General features: G+C 48.8%; 1 protein-coding gene across 1 annotated transcript in view; it reads left to right on the top strand.

Annotated features, from left to right (window-relative positions):
• PCOLCE2 (procollagen C-endopeptidase enhancer 2) overlaps window positions 1–25,873 on the top strand; it is a 70,944-nt gene that overhangs the window by 37,246 nt on the left and 7,825 nt on the right. The window contains exon 6 of the mRNA XM_083177993.1: window positions 11,828–11,982. Within this exon, the coding sequence (XP_083034119.1) occupies window positions 11,828–11,982 (155 nt within the window). The remainder of the gene's footprint in view (window positions 1–11,827; window positions 11,983–25,873) is intronic.

Genomic DNA, 25,873 nt, shown 5'->3' with positions numbered 1-25,873 from the left:
AATGGAGCATCCAATATTCAAATGCACAGATAACATTATTCCCCTTGCCGGCTCCGACAATAAGGCAGACATTCGGTGCGTGACTGTTTTCACCTGCTTATGTGCACACTGCATCACAGACAGAGGTAGTAGGAGGAGTGTCTCGCCCTCCCTGATTATATTTTGACTGTCTTGCTGTCTCATCTGCTGCTGGACATATTGCCCTAATGGTTTATTTTGTTCCAGTTGTCTGTTGCTCTTGTCTGTCCTCTTCCTATGCTGGCAGTCACTGGTCTCACAGGATCAGGATAGGCTGAGCTACTAAGGCCATCAGCCCTGAGCTGATTAGAGCAACATCTGGCTTGTTTGAAGCATCCATGTTATTTTCCTATCCAGGAAGGAGTAGAAGGAGTCGGCAATAGAGAGGGGGAAGTAATGATTAGACAGGAGATCATGGTGATATAGCATCATCACCCGCACAATGGTAAAGCACTCACAGAGCCTGTCTGAGTTCTATTCATATTTTTTTATTATTATTATTATTATTATTATTATTATTATTATTATTATTTCTACATAATTGTCCCAGCTATCTGTGGGCTGCAGGAATATTGTTGCAGCGTGGCAATGTGGCAGTCAGGGGATGGGAGCCTGCAGCTCACAGGACAGGAGAAGGAGATGTGTGATTTGGCTGGTAGAGGTCTGGTGGTTGCAGCTGCCTGGAACTGTAACTGAAATAATATTATTACAAGATATAAGCAGGGTGGGCTGCCCCTCACTGAGACCCTCTCCTAGCAACATTCCTGACTAGACTTTAAAACAAAGTTTCCTCCTATATCTTTGTCCCAACATCCAAGCAATGTCTACTGAGTTCCATGATTCCTCTGGCTACACTCTGGCTTCCATTGAAGCATATGGTAATATGCAGTGCAGCTAATCAAAATATATATTGCCAATTATTTTATTATGTATGCTGAGAGAAGATAGGGTTCTTTAAAAAAAAAATACTTATGCCCAGCTGCTTTACTATACAGGTATAGACCAGGGTTGCCGACCCTCCCGGAATTTCCGGGAGTCTCCCGAAAATCGGGGCTCCCTCCCGGATTCAGGGGGGACCCCCGCTGTCCCCCGGATCGCGGCATTAAAATGCCCCAATCCTCGGGTCTCAGAGGAGGGGGCGGAGCTAAAATGACAATCGCGTCATTTTAGCCCCGCTCCCTCCACAGAGATCACTGAATTAGCTGGTTTAACAGCATGGGGGCGGGGGCTTAGTGATGTCACGCTTAAGCCCCGCCCCCTGAGCGGCTACTGAAACTCTCCTCTCCGGGCTTCTCCCGGAGAGGAGAATAAGAAAGTCGGCAACCCTGGTATAGACAAACACAATGAAAACAGAAATATATCATATAATACTGCTATAAAACGCTATAAACACAGTAATATATTCTGACTCCAAAATATGGAGAAATCTGCTCTCCACACTACTTACATTACACACGTATTACATCTATTGATGTGGGACAAGAGCAACTGGGTGCGGCCCATTTAGCTTACGTTTCTGTTCCAAAATACCACATATTCCAGGAAATAAGAAGCAATGCATATGTCACAGCCAATAAAATACAGACCTTGCCATTTGTGGATCTAAGCTTGCTAGCAGTGATTATACTGACAGTGTTTTTAAAGACTTCGGTATATCTACTTTATTATTATTATTATTATTATTATTATTATTATTATTATTATTATCCTTTGTTAATATGGCCCCACAAGAGATCTGCAGTGCCCAATTGAGTACGGACGCGAATAAGCAACACGGTGACTTACAGTTGAATACAACAAAGGACAAGGAGAGGGTACACAACCATAGCTGCATCAGCAAAGAACACTGGAATAAGTATTAGCGTTAGAGAACACCCACCGCAGGATTTGGTGCTGTCAAAGGTAGTATAAGTAAGAGAAGGAAAGCACATGAGGAAAGAGGGCCCAGCTCAGTAGAGCTTACATTCTAAAGGGGAGGGGCAGACAGACTGGGGTGACACAGATGGGGTAGACAGTGAGCATGTAACAGTGAGCTCGGGCCAGATGCATCAAGCTTCAAAAAGTGATAAAGTGGAGAGTGAGAAACAACCAGCCAATCAGCTCCTACCTGTTATTTTTCAAACCCAGCCTGTAACATGGCAGTTAGGAGCTGATTGGCTGGTTGTTTATCACTCTCTACTTTATCACTTTTTGAAGCTTGATACATCTGACCTTTAGGGTGATATTTGGATGGGTTCGGTGAAGAAGTGGGCCTTGAGATCCGTTTTGACATTTTGTAGAGAGGTGGAGAGACAGAGAGAGAGAGAGACAGAGAGAGAAAGAGAAAGAGAATTCCAGAGAAAGGGAGCAGCACATGAAAAGTAGGAAGGAGTATGAGAAAGTGGCAGATCAGCCAGGCAGACCATCCTCTCTCTCCAACTGCCAGGCTCAACGGGGGAGCGGGACATTGCCCCTCCATCAGCCCAGGGCCCGGGTAAAAAGTACCCTACCCCCTCTCTGCGCCTTTGGTCAGGAATGGTAAAGTGCATTAGCGGATGGGCAGGAGTGTGAAGGGAGATGAGATCAGAGATGTAAATGAGAGAGGAGTGGGTGAGAGCTTTGTAAGTAAGTGTGAGAAGCTTGATTTGGATTATGAAAGGGAAGGGAAGCCAGTGAAGGGCTTGTAGGAGAGGGGAGGTCAATATAGTGTGCTTGGTGAGGAAGATGAGCCGGGCAGCAACATTGAGGATATATTGGAGAGAGACATGTGGATTCCACATAGGAAAAGATCGCAGTAGTCCTGACGAGATGACAAGAGAGTCGATAAGGGTCTTGGTTGCATCCTGGGTGAGAAAGGGTCACATCCTGGAATGCACAGATTGCCAAAAGTCCAGATAACTTATGTTTGGCAATTTGCAGCGCTAGCTGAATATACTATCATGAGGATATTTGTTCTATAGTGAGATATGAAGAGCCACCAATAAATACTGTTTGACATAGGTCTACTTTTTCATTGTTGTAAGTTTTGTTTCCAGTTAACAATAATGTGTCATATATGTTATACCATCATTTCACAATTTACAATATATGTAATTATTTGGATAATGCTTTAGTGATGTTACAGGGTTGTAAAAACATGTTCTTTCTAGGACTGACATATTTTTAGAGCGCAGCAAATCATCTGATGGTAACTTTAATAATCAAACTAACCCTGTAACCGAGGGCCTAGCTACCATAGGTGCAGGGAGTGCAGCTGCTATGGGGTACAGAGTGCTGTCTAAGTTCCATGTGCTATATTCATTTTTCACCATCGAGTGGTAAATAGGAGCTCTTTCAAAATTTGCCTTGAGGCCTGCAATACAGTATATCTAACTATGCCCCTGGAACTGCTCATTGTAATGTGGTATAGTATGAACTCAGAGCCGGCAACTGCATGCCGGGCGGCTTTTGAAACTAAGGGGAATATGTAATAACTAGTGATATTCTATTTAGCACTAGTTGCAAATGGTACGCCTACCAGTCTGCTCCTTTCAGGCAATGTATCAAACATCTATTGCTTGGTCAGCAGTCCCGATAAAGGCTGTCCTGGCAAATATCTTGGCATTGAAGGATTAGGTATTGCTATAACTTCATTACCTATGCTGGGGCAGCGGCACATGGGCAACTATAAGTCAACTGTATAATATTTACAATATTTAAAAAACGTCTTTGATTGAGGAAGTCAGCTACTGGAGTGGAGTGGAGTGGAGTGGGAAAATCCCTCTCCTATGAGTTTGCCTGCACAGCTACAGTGTAGAGACCTTTTTAATAAGCCAATGGAGATACGCTTAAGAATGCAATCTATATCCAGAATAATAATGGGGACGGCTGTCTTTAATGGTATTTAGCGGAGAAATATATCTATACTAGGTGATTCATCGCGCCCTACAGGCGCTCTTCACACCGTCGTGAGGGGCTGCACCCCCTTAATTTGTGAACGTTTGTATTGTGAGACATATGGTTAGAATTGTATGAAAGATGCCCGGTATTGCACCTTGCGTTATAGGTGAAATGTGTTAAATAGAGAGCATATGATTTGGAAGGGGGTGTGTATTGTTTTGTTTAATTAAAAAGCGGTTACAGAGTAAGATGTACATTGATAGTGTGGAGGGTACAGTGACATTTGTGGGTGTGGGGGGGGGGGGGCTGTGTGTGCGTGTTGTTGAGGTGTGTGTGTGCAATAGTATAGTAGGGTGTTTTTGAGTCAGCGGCTGACCACTGGCGGAGGTCACAACACAGGAAAACAGGAGGCTGGGTAGTGATAGGGGTGTGTGGGCATAAGGGGGACTAAAGAGGAGGGTGGGAGATACTGTGCTGCTTCTGCCAGTGGGTGAGGGTCCAGCGTGGCAGCACAGGAATACAGGATGGTGCCCCTGAGTCAGTGTCTCCTTCTACTGGGTGGGAGTTAGGGTGCATGAGAGCAGGAGGCTGGGAGGTAAAGCATGATAGGAGAATGTGGGCAACACAGGGTGAGCGGGTCCCCACTGGCGGAAGTTACAGGGCAGGAGAACAGGAGGCAGGGCAGTGATAGAGGTGTGTGGGCATGAGGGGTAGTAAAGGTTTTTGGCTGTTGCAGAGTAGGGATGGGCAATGGTGCAGACGCCATCGATGGTTGGCATTGATGGCGATTTTGCACCATGCCATCGATAGTAGTAACATATTACTTGGATACCCATCGATTGTTGTAGCTATCGATGGTCATCCATAATATCTGACTGAACAGGCCGTGGGTCAATCAGAACTCGGTGGCGGGACTTCTGGGTGTGGGGGGCCTTCCGTGTCCTGGCACCTTAAAAAAATTTGAAACTTGGTCGGTTCTCCTTTGCCATTGATGTAGGGAAACCATCTGGTCCTCCCACATCGATGGCAAAAGTATTCAACATCGGCCATAAACCATCGATGATTTGAAATCATTGATGATCGATGGGCATCCCTAGAACTGGAGGAGGGTGGAGGACAGTATACAGCTCCCGGCAGTGGGTGAGCGTCTCCTCGCACTGGGAGGGAGTAAAGGGGTGTATAAGAACAGGAGGCTGTATAATAGTGGTATGTGGGCAAGACATTGATAAAAGTTGTGGCGCTGGTGCAGAGGACCGTGGGGACACTTCTGGCAGTGGGGGAACCTGCAGCGCAACAGCCAGGGCCGGATTTCCCACCTAGGGGCGGCACCTGCTTGTGGCGGTACAGGATACCCCATTGTCACGGGGGTATGTGAAATGCAGGAGCGGGGTCGCGGGGGTCTGTTGGGGGGGAATTGCCGGAAAGAGGTCAGGGGGGTCTGCAAATTGTGGGAGGGGGGGCGGGGTGCAGGGATCTGTGATTAGTGGGAGGGGGTCTGCAAATTGCGGGAGGGGGCGCGGGGGGGGCCTTGAATCGCTGGAAAGGGGGTCCGCAAATTGCGGGAGGGGGACTGTGGAGGTCAGTGAATTGTGGGAGGGGGGGTTGTGGGGGTCCGTGCATCGCGGGAGGCGCTCGGGGGGTGCCGTGAATGAAGGGAAGGGGGCGCAGGGGGGGGCGCAGGGGTAAGCACCCCCCGGGGGGCGCGGGGGGGTCATGAATCGCAGGAGGTGGGGGCGTGGGGGGCCGCGAATCGCAGGAGGGGGGGTGCCGTGAATCGCGGGAGGCTGTCTGCAAATCGCGGGAGGGGGCGCGGGAGGGGTGTGTGAATCGCGGGAGGTGTGTCACGGGGGGTCGCAAATCACGGGAGGGGGCGCGGGAGGTGCCGTGGGGGTCCGTGAATCGCGGGAGGTGGTCCGCAAATTGCAGGAGGGGGGCGCGGGGGGTGCCGTGAATCGCGGGCGGGGGTCCGCAAATTCCGGGGGGGCGAATCGCGGGAGGGGGGAGCAGGGGGGGCTAGAATCACGGGGTGGGGGCAAATCGCAGGAGGGGAGGTGCTGCAAATTTTGTGAGGGGGCGCGGTGGTGCCGTGAATCACGTGGGTGCCGAGAATCGCGGGGGGGTCGCAGGGGCTGCAAATCGCGGGAGGTCCGCGGGGGGTGCAATGAGTAGCAGGAGGGGGGTCCGCGAATTGCGGGAGGGTGCTTGGGTCCGCAAATCACGGGAGGGGGGCGCCGTGAATTGCTGGAGGAGGTTCGTGGGGGTGCAGCGAATCATGGGAGGGGGGATCGTGGGGGTCCCGTGAATCGCAGGAGGGGGATCACGGGGGTCCCGCGAATCGGTGGAGGGGGGTCGCGGAGGGGGTCATGGGGGGCGCCGCGAATCGCAGGAGGGGGGATGCGGGGGCCCCGCGAATCGTGGGAGGGGGGGTCGGGGTTCCGCAAACCGCGGGAGGGGGGTTGCGGGTGTCCTGGGGGGGGGGGGGGGGGTTTGCTGGCAGAGGGGGGGGGGGGTGCGGGAGTAATGGTGGATGGTGGCTGTGGAGTAATGGTGGATCGTGGGCGTGTACTGGCTGGGCGGGAGGAGGTGATGTCAAGAGGGTGGGGTGTGTAGAACGTTATACACATAGAACACTTTTCCCTGGGGGGGGGGGGGGCGGGTTTGTGTATCCTGCTGGGCGGGAACGTCATATACACAGGGGATGAGTACAGTGCTCGGGGTATCAGCTGCATTGTTATTTAGTACTATATAACATTTAATTCCTGTCAGGCAGTATTACAAGACAGGGAAAGGCTTTGCAAATACAGTATATGGGTGAGATTTAATAGGATGAGATATTCACAAAGTGGGAGATTTGGGAAGAAACCTCCAGTTTTTTTAAAGCGGCAATCATTTACACTTCAGAATCAAACTGGTTTTGCAGTGTAAATGATTGCCGCTTTAAAAAACTGGAGATTTCTTTCCAATCTCTCACTTTTTGAATCTCTAATCCTATTAAATCTCACCCTATATGCATACCTCCCAACTTTTCATGTTAAGAAATAGGGACATGGGGCGTGGCGTATGCAAATGAGGGCGCGGCTTATGCTAATTAGCCGCAACCTCATTTTCATACGAGAATAGACGCTGTGCGCATGCGCACAGCGTCTATTCTACTACATTGGGGGGTCTCCCAACTGCCACCCCCCGCAGCGGGACAATGCCTGCCGCGGGTGGGACGTCGGGACAGGACCCGAAAATCGGGACTGTCCCGACGGAATCGTGACAGTTGGGAGGTATGTATATGTATCATTTGGCTAATCATGATACTGTATTAATGCTAAAAAGTTTGACCTATATATGACCTGGCATGGACCTTCTACAATTCCTTATTAAAGTGATCTTAACTAGCCGTTGTTTGCAAAGTGATTGACAGGAAGTAGGCATCGGGGGGTGGTAACCGGCTGTTTAGAGGAACGCCGGTTACCACCGCCAGAAAAACGCAGGCATGTCCAAAAGAATGCTAGGCGTGCCTAGGAAAACGCAGGCATGCCCAAGCATTTTAGGGTGTGCGATGTCAGCTTAGTGAACAATGGCCTATATTTTATTATAGAAATATTCACCTCTTTGGTTCCAAAGGTTGACTCATGTATAGATTGGAATTCACTTGTGCAAGTATTCTGGTTAATTTAGATTAAATCGGGATACGGTCGAATGGTTGACAGTCATTAGGTCGACACCATTGGGTCGACACACAAGAAGGTTGACAGGGGTCTAGGTCGAAATGGCTGAAGGTTGACAGGAGCCTAGGCCGACATGGGACATGTTCAACAGGGTTCTGTGTCGACACATGCGTTTGGTTGACATGGGTTAGGTTGACAGTCAAAAGGTCGACATGGGGTTTTTCACTATTTTTTGAGCTGACATGACATGGTGGGAGAATAAAATAGTGTGCCAAGCAAAGCGAGGCACCGAGCCCAAAGCATAGCAAGCGCAGCAAGCCATGTGAGGGGACGCGGTGCACTTAAAACAGTGTTAATGTTGACTGTGTCGACATTCGGCTAAAAAAACTGTGAAAACCCCCATGTTGACCTTTTTACTGTCGACATAACCCATTTTGACCTGCCACATGTGTCGACCCAGAACCCTGTCAACCATTTCCCATGTCGACCTAGACCCCTGCCAACCTTCAGCCATGTTGACCTAGACCCCTGTCGACCTTCATGTGTGTCGACCCAACAGTGTCAACCTAATGACTGTCGACCATCCTTTGGTCGACCAAACAATCCCAACCCAATAAATCTTACCTGTGGCCATTCCCACAGTTTGCAGTTTCACTTCAATGATCATTTAAAGCAGGCATGTCCAACGTTGGCCCTCCAGATGTTGTGAAACTACACATCCCAGCATGCTTTGCCACAGTTTTGCTATTAGAAAATGCTAAAACTATTGCAAAGCATGCTGGGGTGTGTAGTTTCACAACATCTGGAGGGTCAATGTTGGACATGCCTGATTTAAAGCAAGCAGATTTAGAAAAGCGGTAATCAGAGAAAAGACAGCTTCTTAGCAGAAGCTGCTTGTGCCCACTACTCCCATCATTTTGGGAATAAGAAGATGCATTTTAATGAAAAAAGTTGCATGCAGAGATGCTCTGTGACTAGAAGGGATGTTTAACGTGCAAGAAGGCTAGATGTATGTGGGCATATTTGTGTAATACAGGTTGAGTATCCCTTATCCAAAATGCTCGGGACCAGAAGAATTTTGGATAATGGATTATTCTGTATTTCAAAATATTTTTATGTATCTTGAGGTATCTTACAGTTATGTTGTACAAACACATGAAATACACACAAATATAATTTATTTGTGCATACAACAACGTTTGAAATCATGAAACAAAGTTTGTGTACTCAGGTCCGGCGCCATCACTAGGCAGCCTTAGGCATTTGCCTAGGGCGCTGGCCACTGGAGGGCGGCACTTGGGAGCCCCCCCCCCCCCTCATGGAGCAAGTGGATAGGTAGTTCCACAGTGGCGCCCGCACTGTCCCCTACCCCCTTTGAGCCAGGTCCGCTGCGTCTGGAGAGCGCATCGGCGCCCGCACCATCCCCACACCCTGCCCCTATAGTTGGAGACAGTGTCTCTGCAGCGGTGGCCGCATCCCCTCCCCTTCCCCTTCTTTCGCCGCAACTCTATTCCCCCTGTCGTGGAGCGGCGACTCAGTGACCGCATCACCCCCCCCCCCACTCCCCCTCCCGGAGCAGGTGAGCGGTGGGTGGCTCCAGTCCCCCCCTGTCATGGAGCAGTGCTGTACATAGCACCGGCCCTGCCACCACCACCACCAGGTGCCTGTCCGGGGCAAAGTTCGCACCCCCCTGGCTCAGGGCAGGGAACAGGTCGAGCAAGTCCCAGGTCTCCCGCAGCACGTGCTGGGCTGGCCCAGGCTGCTGGTTGGTGGGGAAGGCTCTGACGGTGGACTGCGCCCTCCCGATACGAAGCTGAAGGACGGGAATGCGGGGCACCTTGCAAAGTCTCCCCCATGTGCAGCAGTGAGCGTCGGATTGTGCAGTTCCCCCCCGGAGCAGGTGAGCAGTGAGCGGCGGGCGGGAGGCGGGGCACTCCCCCCGCCTGGGGCGGTGCCGTACCTGGCACCGGCCCTGTGTGTACTATCTCTGAATTTGAATGCCAAGCAATCATTGTCTTGCACATATTTGCTGCCGGTTATATATCATATCCTCTGTAGCGCTGTTACAGATGTCCCAAGTAGTGTTGTTACAGATGTCCCCAGTAGTGCTGTTACAGATGTCCCAAGTAGTGCTGTTACAGATGTCCCCAGTAGTGCTGTTACAGATGTCCCCAGTAGTGTTGTTACAGATGTCCCCAGTAGTGTTGTTACAGATGTCCCCAGTAGTGCTGTTACAGATGTCCCCAGTAGTGCTGTTACAGATGTATCCAGTAGTGCTGTTACAGATGTCTCCAGTCGTGCTGTTACAGATGTCTCCAGTAGTGCTGTTACAGATGTCCCCAGTAGTGCTGTTACAGATGTCCCCAGTAGTGCTGTTACAGATGTCCCCAGTAGTGCTGTTACAGATGTCCCCAGTAGTGCCAGTTACATATCATGTCCTCAGTAGTGCTGTTACAGATGTCCCCAGTAGTGCTGTTACAGATGTCCCCAGTAGTGCTGTTACAGATGTCCCCAGTAGTGCCAGTTACATATCATGTCCTCAGTAGTGCTGTTACAGATGTCCCCAGTAGTGCTGTTACAGATGTCCCCAGTAGTGCTGTTACAGATGTCCCCAGTAGTGCTGTTACAGATGTCCCCAGTAGTGTTGTTACAGATGTCCCCAGTAGTGTTGTTACAGATGTCCCCAGTAGTGCTGTTACAGATGTCCCCAGTAGTGCTGTTACAGATGTCTCCAGTAGTGCTGTTACAGATGTCTCCAGTAGTGCTGTTACAGATGTCCCCAGTAGTGCTGTTACAGATGTCCCCAGTAGTGCTGTTACAGATGACCCCAGTAGTGCTGTTACAGATGTCCCCAGTAGTGCTGTTACAGATGTCCCCAGTAGTGCCAGTTACATATCATGTCCTCAGTAGTGCTGTTACAGATGTCCCCAGTAGTGCTGTTACAGATGTCCCCAGTAGTGCTGTTACAGATGTCCCCAGTAGTGCTGTTACAGATGTCCCCAGTAGTGCTGTTACAGATGTCCCCAGTAGTGCTGTTACAGATGTCCGCAGTAGTGCTGTTACAGATGTCCCCAGTAGTGCTGTTACAGCTGTCTCCAGTAGTGCTGTTACAGATGTCCCCAGTAGTGCTGTTACAGATGTCCCCAGTAGTGCTGTTACAGATGTCCCCAGTGGTGTATGTTTCATATCATGTCCCCAATAGTGCTGTTACAGATGTCCCCAGTAGTGCCAGTTACAGATGTCCCCAGTAGTGCTGTTACAGATGTCCCCAGTGGTGTATGTTTCATATCATGTCCCCAGTAGTGCTGTTACAGATGTCCCCAGTAGTGCCAGTTACAGATGTCCCCAGTAGTGCTGTTACAGATGTCCCCAGTAGTGTTGTTACAGATGTCCCCAGTAGTGCTGTTACAGATGTCCCCAGTAGTGCTGTTACAGATGTCCCCAGTAGTGCTGTTACAGATGTCCCCAGTAGTGCTGTTACAGATGTCCCCAGTAGTGCCAGTTACATATCATGTCCTCAGTAGTGCTGTTACAGATGTCCCCAGTAGTGCTGTTACAGATGTCCCCAGTAGTGCTGTTACAGATGTCCCCAGTAGTGCTGTTACAGATGTCCCCAGTAGTGCTGTTACAGATGTCCGCAGTAGTGCTGTTACAGATGTCTCCAGTAGTGCTGTTACAGATGTCCCCAGTAGTGCTGTTACAGATGTCCCCAGTAGTGCTGTTACAGATGTCCCCAGTGGTGTATGTTTCATATCATGTCCCCAGTAGTGCTGTTACAGATGTCCCCAGTAGTGCTGTTACAGATGTCCCCAGTAGTGCCAGTTACAGATGTACCCAGTAGTGCCAGTTACAGATGTCCCCAGTAGTGCTGTTACAGATGTCCCCAGTAGTGCTGTTACAGATGTCCACAGTAGTGCTGTTACAGATGTCCCCAGTAGTGCTGTTACAGATGTCCCCAGTAGTGCTGTTACAGATGTCCCCAGTAGTGCTGTTACAGATGTACCCAGTAGTGCTGTTACAGATGTCCCCAGTAGTGCTGTTACAGATGTCCCCAGTAGTGCTTTTGGCAATTATTATTTTTTTCACTTTCTGGAAAGTATAGTTTTCAGAATAATTTGTAAAATGGATATTTGGATAAGGGATACTCAGCCTATAATTGGATGACATTCTAGAATCAAGTCTGTTTGTAAATGATACCTACTGTACAACAGTATGTACTAATTAATTTTATGATTTATTTATTTAATAATATTCTTTACTCTGTATAAAGATTTTTTATGTCCTCTTTTCAGGCCCATTGTATCTGAGAAAAATGAACTCCTCATACAGTTCTTGTCTGACTTAAGTTTGACTGCTGATGGTTTTATTGGCCATTACAAATTCAGGCCTAAAAAGTTACCGTCAACCACATCTTCTCCAGTTACAACAGCCTCCCCTACAACTGCAAGTAGGTCTTCCGGTTTATGAATAATTACAGTACTTGAAAGCGTTAATGGACATTATCCTGTAAAACATTATTCCACTCTAGGGTTTCACTTAGAAACTTTCTACCTGGATTAGGCAAATTCCAATAGTAATAGCTGAGATGTTAATCTCCAAATACTAAAATCTACTATTTAGACATACAAGAATGGCATTTTAATGGAAAGGTTCTGATGTTTATCAAAACAAGTCTTTTGAAGTCTGAGACTGCTTATTTAAACAGCAATGACGTCCTCAGAAATGACGGTGGTCTTGGGCAAGTCTGTAATACAGTAGATGCCACGTTGCAAACGTTAATAAACATAATCATAGAAAAAAAAGTGTCATTACATTACATACTTAAATGAATGAACACTGAATATACTATAAAAATTAATATAATAAATGTCCAATATTATTGCACCTTATAATAGCCTGCAAGATGCAGGCACAGGCCTGAATCGCATGTCTAGTTGTCTTTTTGAAATTGAAATAATTTAAAAGGCAAAACAAATTCGGCTTAGCCTTTTATATACTGTTGCGTTCAATTTATGGGCAGATTTATAGGAATCACAGCAAAGCCTGCATCTTGCAGATGATCTGACTATATGTCTGTCATACTGTACGTATTTATTGTTGTACAGTAAGGATGAATAAATAAATACATGTTATGTACATAATACTGCTAGAAGGAGTATTCTGTATCTTTGAAGTGGGTCCCTGCACTATCTTACAATAATGATTAATATACAAATTAGAATACTGCTTTTTGTTATTTAAAAAAAATTACATAACCAGCAAGTTAGGAGTAGAAACATTGACAAAACCATATAAACACAGCATGATAGTCCAGTTGTTCTGTTGCATACCTCCCAACTGTGACGATTAAAGCGGGACAGTCCCGATTTTCGGGTCCTGTCCCGCTGTCCCACCTGCGGCAGGCATTGTCCCGCTGCGGGGAGTGGCAGTTGGGAGACCCCCCAATCTAATAGAATAGACGCTGTGCTCACGCGCACAGCGTCTATTCTCGTATGAAAATGAGGTCACGGCTAATTAGCATAAACTGCGCCCTCATTTACATACGCCCCGCCCCTATTTCGTTATCACTGAAGTTGGGAGGTATGCGTTGCATGGTGTGTAGCAGCTAAATGGTCCCTGGCAGTGCCAGTCTATCGGCCCTGCTACGCATGCATGGGAGCTGGTACATGCTGAGTTAAATCTTGTTTTGGATATCAGAAAGCCCAGCTAGGGTTACACTGCACATTCAGGGAAAGGGGCAGAGGAAGGCTCTCCAGAGCCAATAGACTAGATTTCCCAGGAAACAAAACCATTTTGCTATTTGGACCTGCTATAGAACTTTACGCTTCTGGCTACAATTCACTAAATCTATTTAAAGTAATGTGTCGTTTATATTAAGGAAATGGAAGAATTACATATCTTTTGTGACGTGGTTATTTAAATAGAAGTACAGAATGCCGTCCTATCGCATTTTTGTGTCTGTGTTTAATATGAATCCTTGTTGTATCATTGCCTCTATGCAGACAACTGTTGCAGAAAAAGTGGCAGCTGGGCTACAGTGTAACACAAGGATCCATAGTAACTATATACGGACAGCCTATGGTCTAAGCACACTTATGGCTGTTCCACTAACCCAACATTCTCATTTATCTTATATAGACTTTGCAATTTCAGAACAATTAGGTTTTCCAGGACACATCTCCGCTGGCTCTATAAAATAGTTTTTCCCTTTAGGGTATACCAGTATGGCAGGAACCTATAACCTTTTACTGACAAACTATAGCTGGGTGCACCCTATGCAATACACATTGTTCATGCAGATGATGAACGATACATCACTAGTGCATTGGCGGGTGTGCTCAGGCAATATGTGTGATCGATCAGGGACATACTGTATCAGGTTGTCCCGGCAGCTAGTGTATGCCAATGATAAAATATATTGAGCAGTTCCCGCACTTCAAAAATATACTGGTAAGTTAACTGGCTACCAACAAAAAGTAACCCTAGTGTGTATGTACGGCAGGTGGATGAAAGGTCCACAGTGTCTAGGTAGATAGCCAATAGATTGACATGCAATAGGTCACAAACAAAATGTTGACATTGACAACAGGTGAATACCATCCACGTGAACTACAGTTGGGAACCTTTCAGGTGTCAACATTTTCCACATCAACCTTTTGACCATGTCGACCTATTTCAAGTCGACCTATTGTCTGTGTTGACCTATTGACTATCTACATAGACACTGTAGATCTTTCAATCCACACTCATATGTACATGGGTAGAATAAATAGGCCAAGTGGTTCTTATCTGCTGCCACATTCTGGTACTTATATAACATCACGTACTAAAGTGCCTGCACAGTTGTGATTCCGAACAGACATAATACATACTTGCAGTGCCGTAACTAGACATTTTGGTGCCCTGTGGCGGAAAGGGAATTGGCAGCACTTCTCCCCCCCCTGACTGACATCAAGGTTAGTGTGTGCACCAAACATTTAGGGGTGTGACTTCATGGGGAAGAGTATCATTAACACCGTAGTGTAATGTAGGGACACTGTAGACCCCATATCACATTATGCCACACCATAATGCCCATATCACATTATTATGATGCATATCATGATATCCATGTCACATTATGGCAAACACTGTAATGCCCCTTACACAATGCCCCAGTATTGTCTATATTACACGTGCCCCCAGTACAGGGTTGCCGACTTTTTAATGCTCCTCTCCGGGAGAAGCCCGGAGAGGAGACTTTCCTTACCCGATCGGGGGGCGGGGGCTTGGCGGTGACGTCATTAAGCCCCGCCCCCACTACGGGAAATAGAAGAAATGACTGCTGTCCATGGAGGGGGCGGGGCTAAAATGACGCGATTGTGCCATTTTAGCTCCGCCCCCTCCTCTGAGACCCGCGGATTGCGGCATTTACATGCCGCGATTCGGGGGATTCAGGGGGGTCCACTAGATTCCGGGAGGGTTGCCCACCCTTCCGGGGGGCCGGGAGGAAGTCCCGATTTTCGGGAGACTCCTGGGAATTCCGGGAGGGTCGGCAACCCTGCCCCAGTAGTGCCCTTTAGTCGAGAATAGTACCACTTATAAAATGCCCCCAGTACTGCTACTCACTGTTTATTCTGGTTCTGCAGCAGGGGGGAGAGCGGAGCCTGCAGATATTTCAAAAATGGGCACTGGCTCCTGAGCCAATCAGAGCTTGTGGCCAGCATCACTTTTGAAATGCCTGTGGTCTCAGCATAGGAGCTGTGCGCGGGGATCAGCGGTGTTGAGTGGCGGGCAGGCAGCAGAGGTGAGTGTCGAATGGGCAGAGGAAATGAACAGCCAACTGGGTGGTGTTGCCAGATAGCACCACTGGTACACATATAGTTACGAACCTGCATACTTTACTCTCCTGGAGGTTTCGGGAGACTCCCAATTATTATTATTATATAGTTCCCTGCACCCTGAGAGTGCGTGGGCAGATCTCACGTATACAGCCCGCATCATGGTGAAGTGAACAGTATAGGGAAAAGATCATAGGAGATGCAGTGAGGGAAGTAGTGGGTGGGTCATTTTTGCACTGCCCACCAACGCTTGAGTCGCTGGTATCTCCCCCACCCTCCTCAGTTGCACTCAGATATACTGTACAGACTGTAAGTGTTACATATTAAATTAATCACCACAGTCCTGGTTCATCCTAGTCACATTGCTTTGCAACTAAGATACATTTTCAGCAGCAAAGATGTATGAGACCTGTCAGATCACAGACGCCACTGTGTGGTGTATTGAGGTATATTACCGAATTGATTTCTCGGGTGCTTGGTTGGCTTGTGGGCCTGATTCTGGTTGAATTGGTAAGGTGCGAACACATCCCCTCGCATGTGCCTGCAGCAAGAGAAATCATTTGATGGTTGGTATGCATCGAATGATTTCTCCTGGGCTCGCAAATATAAGTTAGTGGAGACTGACTTATATTTGCGGGCTCCGGGATGAAGACAGGGTGGGCGGCTGACATCATGTGACCTCAGCCACCCGCCACCGGCACACTGCGTCACGGATGAAATTGCATGGGAAAGCCCAGTGTTTGCATGGGGACGCCTATGTAATGCTGGGTGTTCTCATGTCAGAGTGCCACCCCCATCCTGCGAAGGCGCCCGCACAGAAGCCCTGCCCATGCACATAACCAATGATGTGCATGCGCAGGGCTTCAACATCGGTACGCACACCGTGCGAACACGCGGGGGACCGATCAAATTAGAGACAGGACCAAAGAACCTTCAGGCCAGAAATTGTGGCGTTGTGTGGTTCAGGTGGTATAGTGCCCGGGACACATATTACATAGGATGCTCATTAACTTATACCGCTTTCGCACTGCCAAAAAGTTTAAAAAAACTGTATTTTTAAATGGTATTTAAAACGGGTCTGAGCCTTCACATTGCAGTAGATTACTGTTTTAAATACCGTTTCAATACCATTCACATCAGTCAACCCGTTTAATTCCCTGAACACGTTTCAAGGCAGAATGCAGGGGACAGCCATCACAGGTCTGTAATCTGTTGTTTTTACTAAATACCGTTTCAGAGCCATGACAGGGTATTGTCTAATCGCTGTGCCCAACTACCCCCCCACAAATGACATAACTCTCTTGTTGGATAAAATTGGCCACAGCAGCCATCTTTATTGAAACAATACAATTTTAAACAATAATCCAAAAACATTCCCACGGAAGGTGGTCCCCGAGGCCCTCAATAAATATATATCCACACCTCTAAGCACTTCCAGGAGCTCTTACCCCCAGCCGATAGCGATTGGCTCGAGGGCACCAATTGTACACACCCAGTGCTCATTAATTAACCTCACCCAGGGGAGTCCAGCCCCCTCATGGGGCCCTCCCCGCCGCATAATTAAGCCTCAATGCCACCAACCTCGAGGACCCCCCTCCGCACAGGCCACTGTGACAAAAAGACATCCTATCAAATATTCTACCTAAACTATAAAAAAAATAGGGAAGGGTGGGTGGGAGCTGTTGAGAAAATCTCCCAGTGACCCCTATTTCCTGCCTGAACCCTGCTTATAAACCCCTCCAACACCCCGTTAAGCCCCTCCCCCTATGACCCTCTCCTTAAGCACTCCTCCTATGACTAACTGCTAGTCAGCTTCCTACAAACCCTGTCAGGGGAGCCTACCCCCAGGCTTTGCCTCCAGTCCGGCTCCTACATGACAGGGTATTGTCTAATCGCTGTGCCCAACTACCCCCCCACAAATGACATAACTCTCTTGTTGGATAAAATTGGCCACAGCAGCCATCTTTATTGAAACAATACAATTTTAAACAATAATCCAAAAACATTCCCACGGAAGGTGGTCCCCGAGGCCCTCAATAAATATATATCCACACCTCTAAGCACTTCCAGGAGCTCTTACCCCCAGCCGATAGCGATTGGCTCGAGGGCACCAATTGTACACACCCAGTGCTCATTAATTAACCTCACCCAGGGGAGTCCAGCCCCCTCATGGGGCCCTCCCCGCCGCATAATTAAGCCTCAATGCCACCAACCTCGAGGACCCCCCTCCGCCACAAAGCACGAGGTTAAACCCTTAACCCCGTGCGCCCCCCCACATCCGGAACGCTGTTTCTATTCCCTCTTGTAGTCCCAAAGACCAAACATCTATCCCCACAGCATTCAGGTGCACACCGTCACCTCTCCAAAATGCCCCGGCACCAGACTCAAGTTCCCTGTGCCTCACCACAACAGCCCCGTTCCTGGCCATAAAACGCCCAATCGCCCTGTTAACTTTAATCCGTGCCTTATTGAGCTTGTCAGCCGACCTCGCATCCCTCCAATAATGGCGTGGCACGATGTCTGACCAAACCGTGATTAATTCCGGAAACATTGCCCATAACCGTAGGAGATCAAACTTGATATCCCGTATCAACTCCCTAAATGGTCTGCTCCCAAGGTCATTCCCGCCCACATGCAGAACTTATATGTCGGGAACCCTATCGAGCCGAACAAAACGGTGAAATTCCTGCAGCACTCCACTCCATACCATACCGCGTTTTCCCAGCCAGCGAACCACTGCCTCCTCTCTATCCAAACCCAGCTGGCGGCCGTTCGGTCTGACATCAGCCCGTAAAGCTCCCCAAAAGACATATGAATGTCCTAAAATCCAAATCAGGCACGGAGGCTGCCCTAAAGCAGAAAAAACACGGTCAACCTCAACAATCCCCTAAACGAACATAAGACCGAAAGCGAGACGATTCCCACCGCCCAATACGCTTAATCAACTCATCCCCAAATCCCATTCTAGCAGCCTCAGTTGCGGCCCCAATGCGGAAAGAGTGACCCGCGTATTCCTCCCCCTTGAGGCCCAACGTCCGCAGGACTGCTCTAAACACACTTGTGAACTGAAACCGTGATAAAAAGGATCCATTCGCATGCATCAGCAAAGGATCCCTTTCCCTGCCCACTCTGACCTCCTTAAATATCCCCAGCCGTGCCACCGGGCACATATCTGAGCCTGGTACAGAGAAGAGAACTACCTTCTTCCCCCTCCCTAACTGATCCGTCTTAGACCTCCTCACCACTAGCTCCACCCTATCCGAGTATAAATCCACATCCTCTCCTAACAAACCTCCCGGCCTGGACACGCTTGGACTCACGAGCTCCCCAATCCGCAGTGCCCCGAAGAAGGCAAGCGAAAAAGCTACCCCAAACAACCGTTCCTCGAAATTGGAACTACAGCCTTCTCTGATCCTGTACGACATGACCTCTCCTCCAACCTTTTAAAGCCTGCGCAATCAGGAAATTCTTAGTGACGTCAGGCCTGCCGCCTGCACGAAACCCAAAAGCCAAGCCCGCCATGCAGCGCGTGATTTTTGCCACTGACCAACCAATCTCCTTACAATGGCCTATATATAGCAAGACAGCCAACTCGTCATCATCCTCCTTCAGACCTACTACCTCACGCCATTCTAACCAGCTCCGCCATTCCTGATTGTATGCCGACCATGTATTCGGGGCCAAGGATTCCCTGATGAGCTGATCGACTACCCGTCCAGCAGAGCCCAGAGCCGACTCGGGAACCCGGTCCCCTCCCTGTCCGCCTCTGGTGCCAACTCCCGAAAACGCTCCCACTGTGAACGAGATAAAGCATCCGCAATGCCGTTAGAGACACCGGGAACGTGCCTAGCCACAACCCACAAATTCAAAGCCAGACATTCCAATACTAACTGCTGCAAAATAGTGACCACTGACGGTGAAGATGCCGACAATTGGTTAATAGCCATGACAACCCCCAAATTATCGCAGTGAAAACAAATCTTCCTATTGCGGAATAGCTCCCCCCAAACAACTACTGCTACCAAGATAGGAAACAACTCCAACAATGCCAAGTTTTTAACCATGCCTCTCTGCACCCAAGACTCCGGCCACCGGCCTACACACCAATGTCCCTGGCAATATGCCCCGAACCCACCACTCCCGGCCGCGTCTGTGAAAAGGTCTAGCTCAGTAGCGACGCATGTGTCTGACATCCACAAAGCTCTGCCGTTAAAAGCTTCCAAAAAAGTTGCCCACACCCGCAAGTCCCCTTTCAACTCACTACCTAATCTGACAAAATGATGAGGAAGAACCACCCCTGCTGTCGCTGCTGCCAGCCTCCTGCTGAAAATGCGGCCCATAGGCATAATGCGACACGCAAAATTCAATTTGCCCAGCAAGGATTGCAATTCCCGCAATCTAATCTTCTTCAACAGCAATGCCCTCCCTACCTCGGCCTTCAAACCCAGCAATTTCTCCTCGGGCAAGCGGCACTCCATATTCTCGGTATCAATGACAATACCCAAAAAACTGATCACAGTCGCAGGGCCCTCCGTCTTACCTGGAGCAAGCGGGACCCCAAAGTCTGCCGACACCCTTTCAACAGTCCTCAACAATAAGTCACATACTCCGGTCCCCCCAGGACCAATACATAAGAAGTCATCTAGGTAATGAATAACTGAACTACACCCAGAGACATCCTTAACCACCCACTCCAAAAAAGAACTAAAGGCCTCAAAATAAGCACATGACAAAGAACAACCCATCGGTAAACAACGATCAACAAAAAATTCCCCGTCCCAACAACAACCCAACAAACGCAAACTGGTTGGGTGAACCGGCAGCAAACGGAATGCCGATTCAATATCCGTCTTTGCCAATCTGGCCCCTTTCCCAAACCGCTTCACCCACTGAACAGCCGTGTCAAACGATGTATAAACCACCGAGCAGATGTCAGGGTCAATGCCATCATTGACCGACGCCCCTTTTGGAAAAGATAAATGGTGTATAAGACGAAACTTGTTCGCCTCCTTTTTTGGCACCACCCCCAATGGAGAGACTATCAAATCTGGCCATGGTGCCGACCCAAAAGGTCCAGCCATACGACCCAGCTGCACCTCCTTACGCAGTTTATCCTGCACCACCTCTGGATGCTCCCTTGCAGACTTCAAATTCCTCCTCAAGCCCCCTGAAACCTGCACGTCGGAAGGTATCTTAAAACCTTCCCTAAACCCCTCCTCCAACAACACGGCTGTCTGCTGGTCAGGATACCTACGCAGATAGCCCAGCATCCTTTCCAGCCGAACCGGTGGAACATTCATGTTTAAATTTGCATTTTGCCCCAAAACGACATGACCCGTCATTAAAGGCAAAGCAGAGTCCCTTCTGCATGGCCGTCCCATTTGTGGCCTCCCTCGCCCCCCCCCCGTCCCCACGAAAGGGCTGCCCACTTTTTGTGGGAGCCGTCACCTTTAACCATAAAGCAATATCCTTATGGTCCCAACGTATGTTAGGGCGAACAGCCTTCTCTGCCTAAACTGCTCATCGTACCTGAGCCAAGCCAAGCCCCCGTACACACGGTATGCCTCTCCTATCGCATCCATGTAACAAAACAAGCCTGAACAATTGTCAGGTGCCTTCTCCCCAATCACACTAGCTAAAATAGCAAATGCTTGGAGCCAGTTCGTGAATGACCGCGGTATCAGCCGATACCGCCGCCGTTCCTCCTCCTCCTTCTTCTCCTCCTTACGGGGCCTATCCAGATTAGAACGCTCTAAAGGGAGCAATGAAAATATATCAACGTATTCCCCTTTCCAAATCTTCTCCCTCACCTCCTGCTTCAGGTGGGCCCCCAATGGCCCCTCAAAGCATACATACACCTCCCCTTTTGCAGTGTCACTGAGCCTTCCACTCTCCTCCTGCGTCCCAACACTGCCCCCTTCTGCCCCTGCACTACTGCTACTTTGCTCACCGCCGGATACCGGCACCCCGCTGCTCACCGGCACCCCACTGCTAACCGGCACCCCACTGCTAACCGGCACACTATTACTGACTGGCACACTAATGCTAGCTGGTGTGCCCGCATTCTGCGGCACCCATGCTGCCGCCGGGGACGGCCCCGCCCCCTGCCGCAAACCCACCAACCAATCTGCAAAACCACTCAATAATTCAGTAAAACCTCTACTCATTTCCCCTTGGAGGGCTAACCCTCCCCCCCCCTGACTCTGCGCTAAAGCATTAACAGACATAGAGACAGACTCACCAGGCTGCCTGGGGGCTGTGAACCCAGCAGCCGCAGGTCCAGTGTCCTGACGAACTCCAGCCAATGAGGAAGGACCAGGTATTTCTCCATCATCTGCTGACGCTGCCATCTCTCTTCTCCTGTCATCCCGACCCTCAGGTACAGCACCAGCCGGCGTGACCTCGTTGGAGGCGGAGCCAGCTGTGCTCCTCTCGCTCCATGTACCAGGCCTGCGGTCCTCAGCCTGTACTTCTGCCCCCCTGGCACGACTCACCCCGCGCTGGGCAGCAGCATGCCCCGCATGCCCCACCGCACCAGGTCCAGTACCACGCAACGCCGGATCTTCTTGCACGTGGGGGGGATCCCCCCCGCGCGGAGGGTTCCGCCTGCTGGTTGGATTCCTCCCAGACCTGGTCCTGCGGGCGGAAGGTGCCCGGCCCGCAGCCTGGCCTGGAGGGTCCCTAACGGGGCTCCGTGAACGGCGCTGAACCCTGGGGGACACAGATGGGCTAAAGCGCTCCGGAAGCCTGGACCTCCGAGGCCGTGCACCCGCTGGAGCAGCCTCCTGCGTTGCTGCTCCCAGTCCCCCCAGCAGACCTGACATCTGCTGCTGCAGCCACTCAGTCCCTCTGGTGCCAGCTGCCTCCCTGAGGGCAGCAAGCGCAGCGGATACCTCCGCATCAGCGTTGCCTGGGGAAGCCATGGGAGATGTCACGCTGCTTAGCTGTTGAGAAAATCTCCCAGTGACCCCTATTTCCTGCCTGAACCCTGCTTATAAACCCCTCCAACACCCCGTTAAGCCCCTCCCCCTATGACCCTCTCCTTAAGCACTCCTCCTATGACTAACTGCTAGTCAGCTTCCTACAAACCGTCAGGGGAGCCTACCCCCAGGCTTTGCCTCCAGTCCGGCTCCTACATTCTCACTGCATAAAAATGCAGATGTTGCTAAGGGATTACAGGCAACTGGGAGAGAGTATATTACAAGCTCAAAATTATTGGTGTCCTTGGGCAGAGCCAACTCAACCACAGGGGTGTCCTTCCCCACCTGCAGCAGTGCTCCCTCCTCCACTGCTTTTTACCTTATCCGGTGGGAATATATCTCTTGGCCGTGACATGATAGACAGGCATTGCACCCTGACATTGAAGATCAGCAGCTGGCATATTCACATGTGAGGAATTGATTGGCCGCTTCTGCTTCATCTCAGGGCCTAGACAATTGCCTAGCTTTACACACTGTTCTGACGTTGGGTAGGTTGTGTAGTCTAATGTACAACTGTTATATGACTTCACCTAGATGTGCATATTGTGACATTAAACACACTTTTAACAAACATGGACCAAAAACATCTTTAGCAATAACATAAGTGACCGTCAGTGTGAGCACCCTTCACATACTGTACCTCTATATAACTCTCTATACTGTTAGTAATAATACAGTATCTAACATTCCTTCCAGAAGCTATTTAAAGCTGCAGCACAGCAAGGATCTGTGCTGTTTCACTTGTCAGTATGATTCCTTTCAGAGGTTGTGAGTGTCTTTGGAAATTCTATGTTTAGTCCTATAAATACATCATGTTGGATCAGTTGAATTACAGGGTTGTAATGGTTTAATATTCATACATTCAACTGTGGTTGGCCAAATGGCATATACGCATTCTGTCCCCTGTGTTCAGTGCCTCTGTCTTCATAAGATGTTATAAAAGAACTTACTGAAGTTAGTGGAGGGGGAATGGGTACATGTGTTCCTCTAACATAACTGCTGCTGTTGCTGTATTGTAAAACTTTTCTGTTAACTTTCTATTTTTCCAAGTATCCTCTTTAATAGTCCTGTGACATAGGTATTTTGCAGTCTATAATATGTATGTACAATATCTACTAGACCAGGATCCTGGGTTCACTCAGTTGGCCTTGTCTCCTTCCTATCAGTTGCTCAGACCCCTGTTCTGACTACTGACCCTTGTATAGTGTGTGTGTGTGTGTGTGTGTGTGTGTGTGTGTGTGTGTGTGTGTGTGTGTGTGTGTGTAATGCATGCCCTTTCCCTACAATTTGCCCAATGTGTGCCCTTCCCATATAACTTGACCCAAGTGTTCCCCTTCCCTACCTCTTGCCCCATGTATTCCCTTTCCCTACAAATATACCCATGTGTTGTCTTCCCTGCAACTAGTCCCATGTTTACACTTTTCTCAAAAAATAGCCCCATGTTGCCCTTCTGCTATAACTAGTCCCACATATTCCCTTTTTCTATGACTTGTCCAATGTGTGTCCTATCCCTACTACTAGTCCCATATGTTGCCTATCTATATGATTTGTCCCACAAGTTTCCCAGTCCCTACAACTAGTTCGACATGTTGTCTTTCTCTGAATTGTCCCACATGTTTACCTGTCCCTACAACTAGTCCCATGTGTTGTCTTTCTCTATGACTTGTCCCACGTGTTGCTCTGTCTCTACAACTAGTCCCATGTGTTGTCTTTCTCTATGACTTGACCCACGTGTTGCTCTGTCCCTACAACTAGTCCCATGTGTTGTCTTTCTCTCTGACTTCTCCCACGTGTTGCCCTTTTCCTACAACTAGTCCCATGTGTTGTCTTTCTCTATGACTTGTCCCACGTGTTGCCCTTTTCCTACAACTAGTCCCATGTGTTGTCTTTCTCTATGACTTGTCCCACGTGTTGCTCTGTCCCTACAACTAGTCCCATGTGTTGTCTTTCTCTATGACTTGTCCCACGTGTTGCTCTGTCCCTACAACTAGTCCCATGTGTTGTCTTTCTCTCTTACTTGTCCCACGTGTTGCCCTTTTCCTACAACTAGTCCCATGTATTCTCTTTCTCTATGACTTGTCCCACGTGTTGCTCTGTCCCCTACAACTAGTCCCATGTGTTGTCTTTCTCTATGACTTGTCCCACGTGTTGCTCTGTCCCTACAACTAGTCCCATGTGTTGTCTTTCTCTCTGACTTGTCCCACGTGTTGCCCTTTTCCTACAACTAGTCCCATGTGTTGTCTTTCTCTATGACTTGTCCCACGTGTTGCTCTGTCCCTACAACTAGTCCCATGTGTTGTCTTTCTCTATGACTTGTCCCACGTGTTGCTCTGTCCCTACAACTAGTCCCATGTGTTGTCTTTCTCTATGACTTGTCCCACGTGTTGCTCTGTCCCTACAACTAGTCCCATGTGTTGTCTTTCTCTATGACTTGTCCCACGTGTTGCCCTTTTCCTACAACTAGTCCCATGTGTTGTCTTTCTCTCTGACTTGTCCCACGTGTTGCCCTTTTCCTACAACTAGTCCCATGTGTTGTCTTTTTCTCTGACTTGTCCCACGTGTTGCCCTTTTCCTACAACTAGTCCCATGTGTTGTCTTTCTCTATGACTTGTCCCACGTGTTGCTCTGTCCCTACAACTAGTCCCATGTGTTGTCTTTCTCTATGACTTGTCCCACGTGTTGCTCTGTCCCTACAACTAGTCCCATGTGTTGTCTTTCTCTATGACTTGTCCCACGTGTTGCTCTGTCCCTACAACTAGTCCCATGTGTTGTCTTTCTCTATGACTTGTCCCACGTGTTGCCCTTTTCCTACAACTAGTCCCATGTGTTGTCTTTCTCTCTGACTTGTCCCACGTGTTGCCCTTTTCCTACAACTAGTCCCATGTGTTGTCTTTTTCTCTGACTTGTCCCACGTGTTGCCCTTTTCCTACAACTAGTCCCATGTGTTGTCTTTCTCTCTGACTTGTCCCACGTGTTGCCCTTTTCCTACAACTAGTCCCATGTATTGTCTTTCTCTATGACTTTTCCCATGTGTTGCCCTTTTCCTACAACTAGTCCCATGTGTTGTCTTTCTCTATGACTTGTCCCACGTGTTGCTCTGTCCCTACAACTAGTCCCATGTGTTGTCTTTCTCTATGACTTGTCCCACGTGTTGCTCTGTCCCTACAACTAGTCCCATGTATTCTCTTTCTCTATGACTTGTCCCACGTGTTGCCCTTTTCCTACAACTAGTCTAGTCCTAGAATGTCTGTGTGTGCGTGTACATGTGGTAGAGAATATAGATTGTAAGCTCCACTGGGGCACAGACTGATCCAAATGTTCAACTATACTCCACTGTAAAGTGCTGCGGAATATGTGTGCGCTATTTAAGAAACTGTTAATAAATAATAAATAAACTAGGCCCAAGTGTGGCCTTTCTCTATGACTTGTCCCTTGTGTGCCCTTCCCCTACAATGTACCCCATGTGTTCCCTTGGAACCCCACACCAGTAACTAACAGGATCATTTTTGCTTATGCTCTATGCATATATGATCTTATT

Source organism: Crinia signifera, chromosome 3, assembly GCF_055691185.1.
Source record: "Crinia signifera chromosome 3, ASM5569118v1, whole genome shotgun sequence".
NCBI classification, from domain to species: domain Eukaryota; kingdom Metazoa; phylum Chordata; class Amphibia; order Anura; family Myobatrachidae; genus Crinia; species Crinia signifera.
Note: the sequence above shows the minus strand (reverse complement) of the source record. Positions and strands in the feature narration are given on the sequence as shown.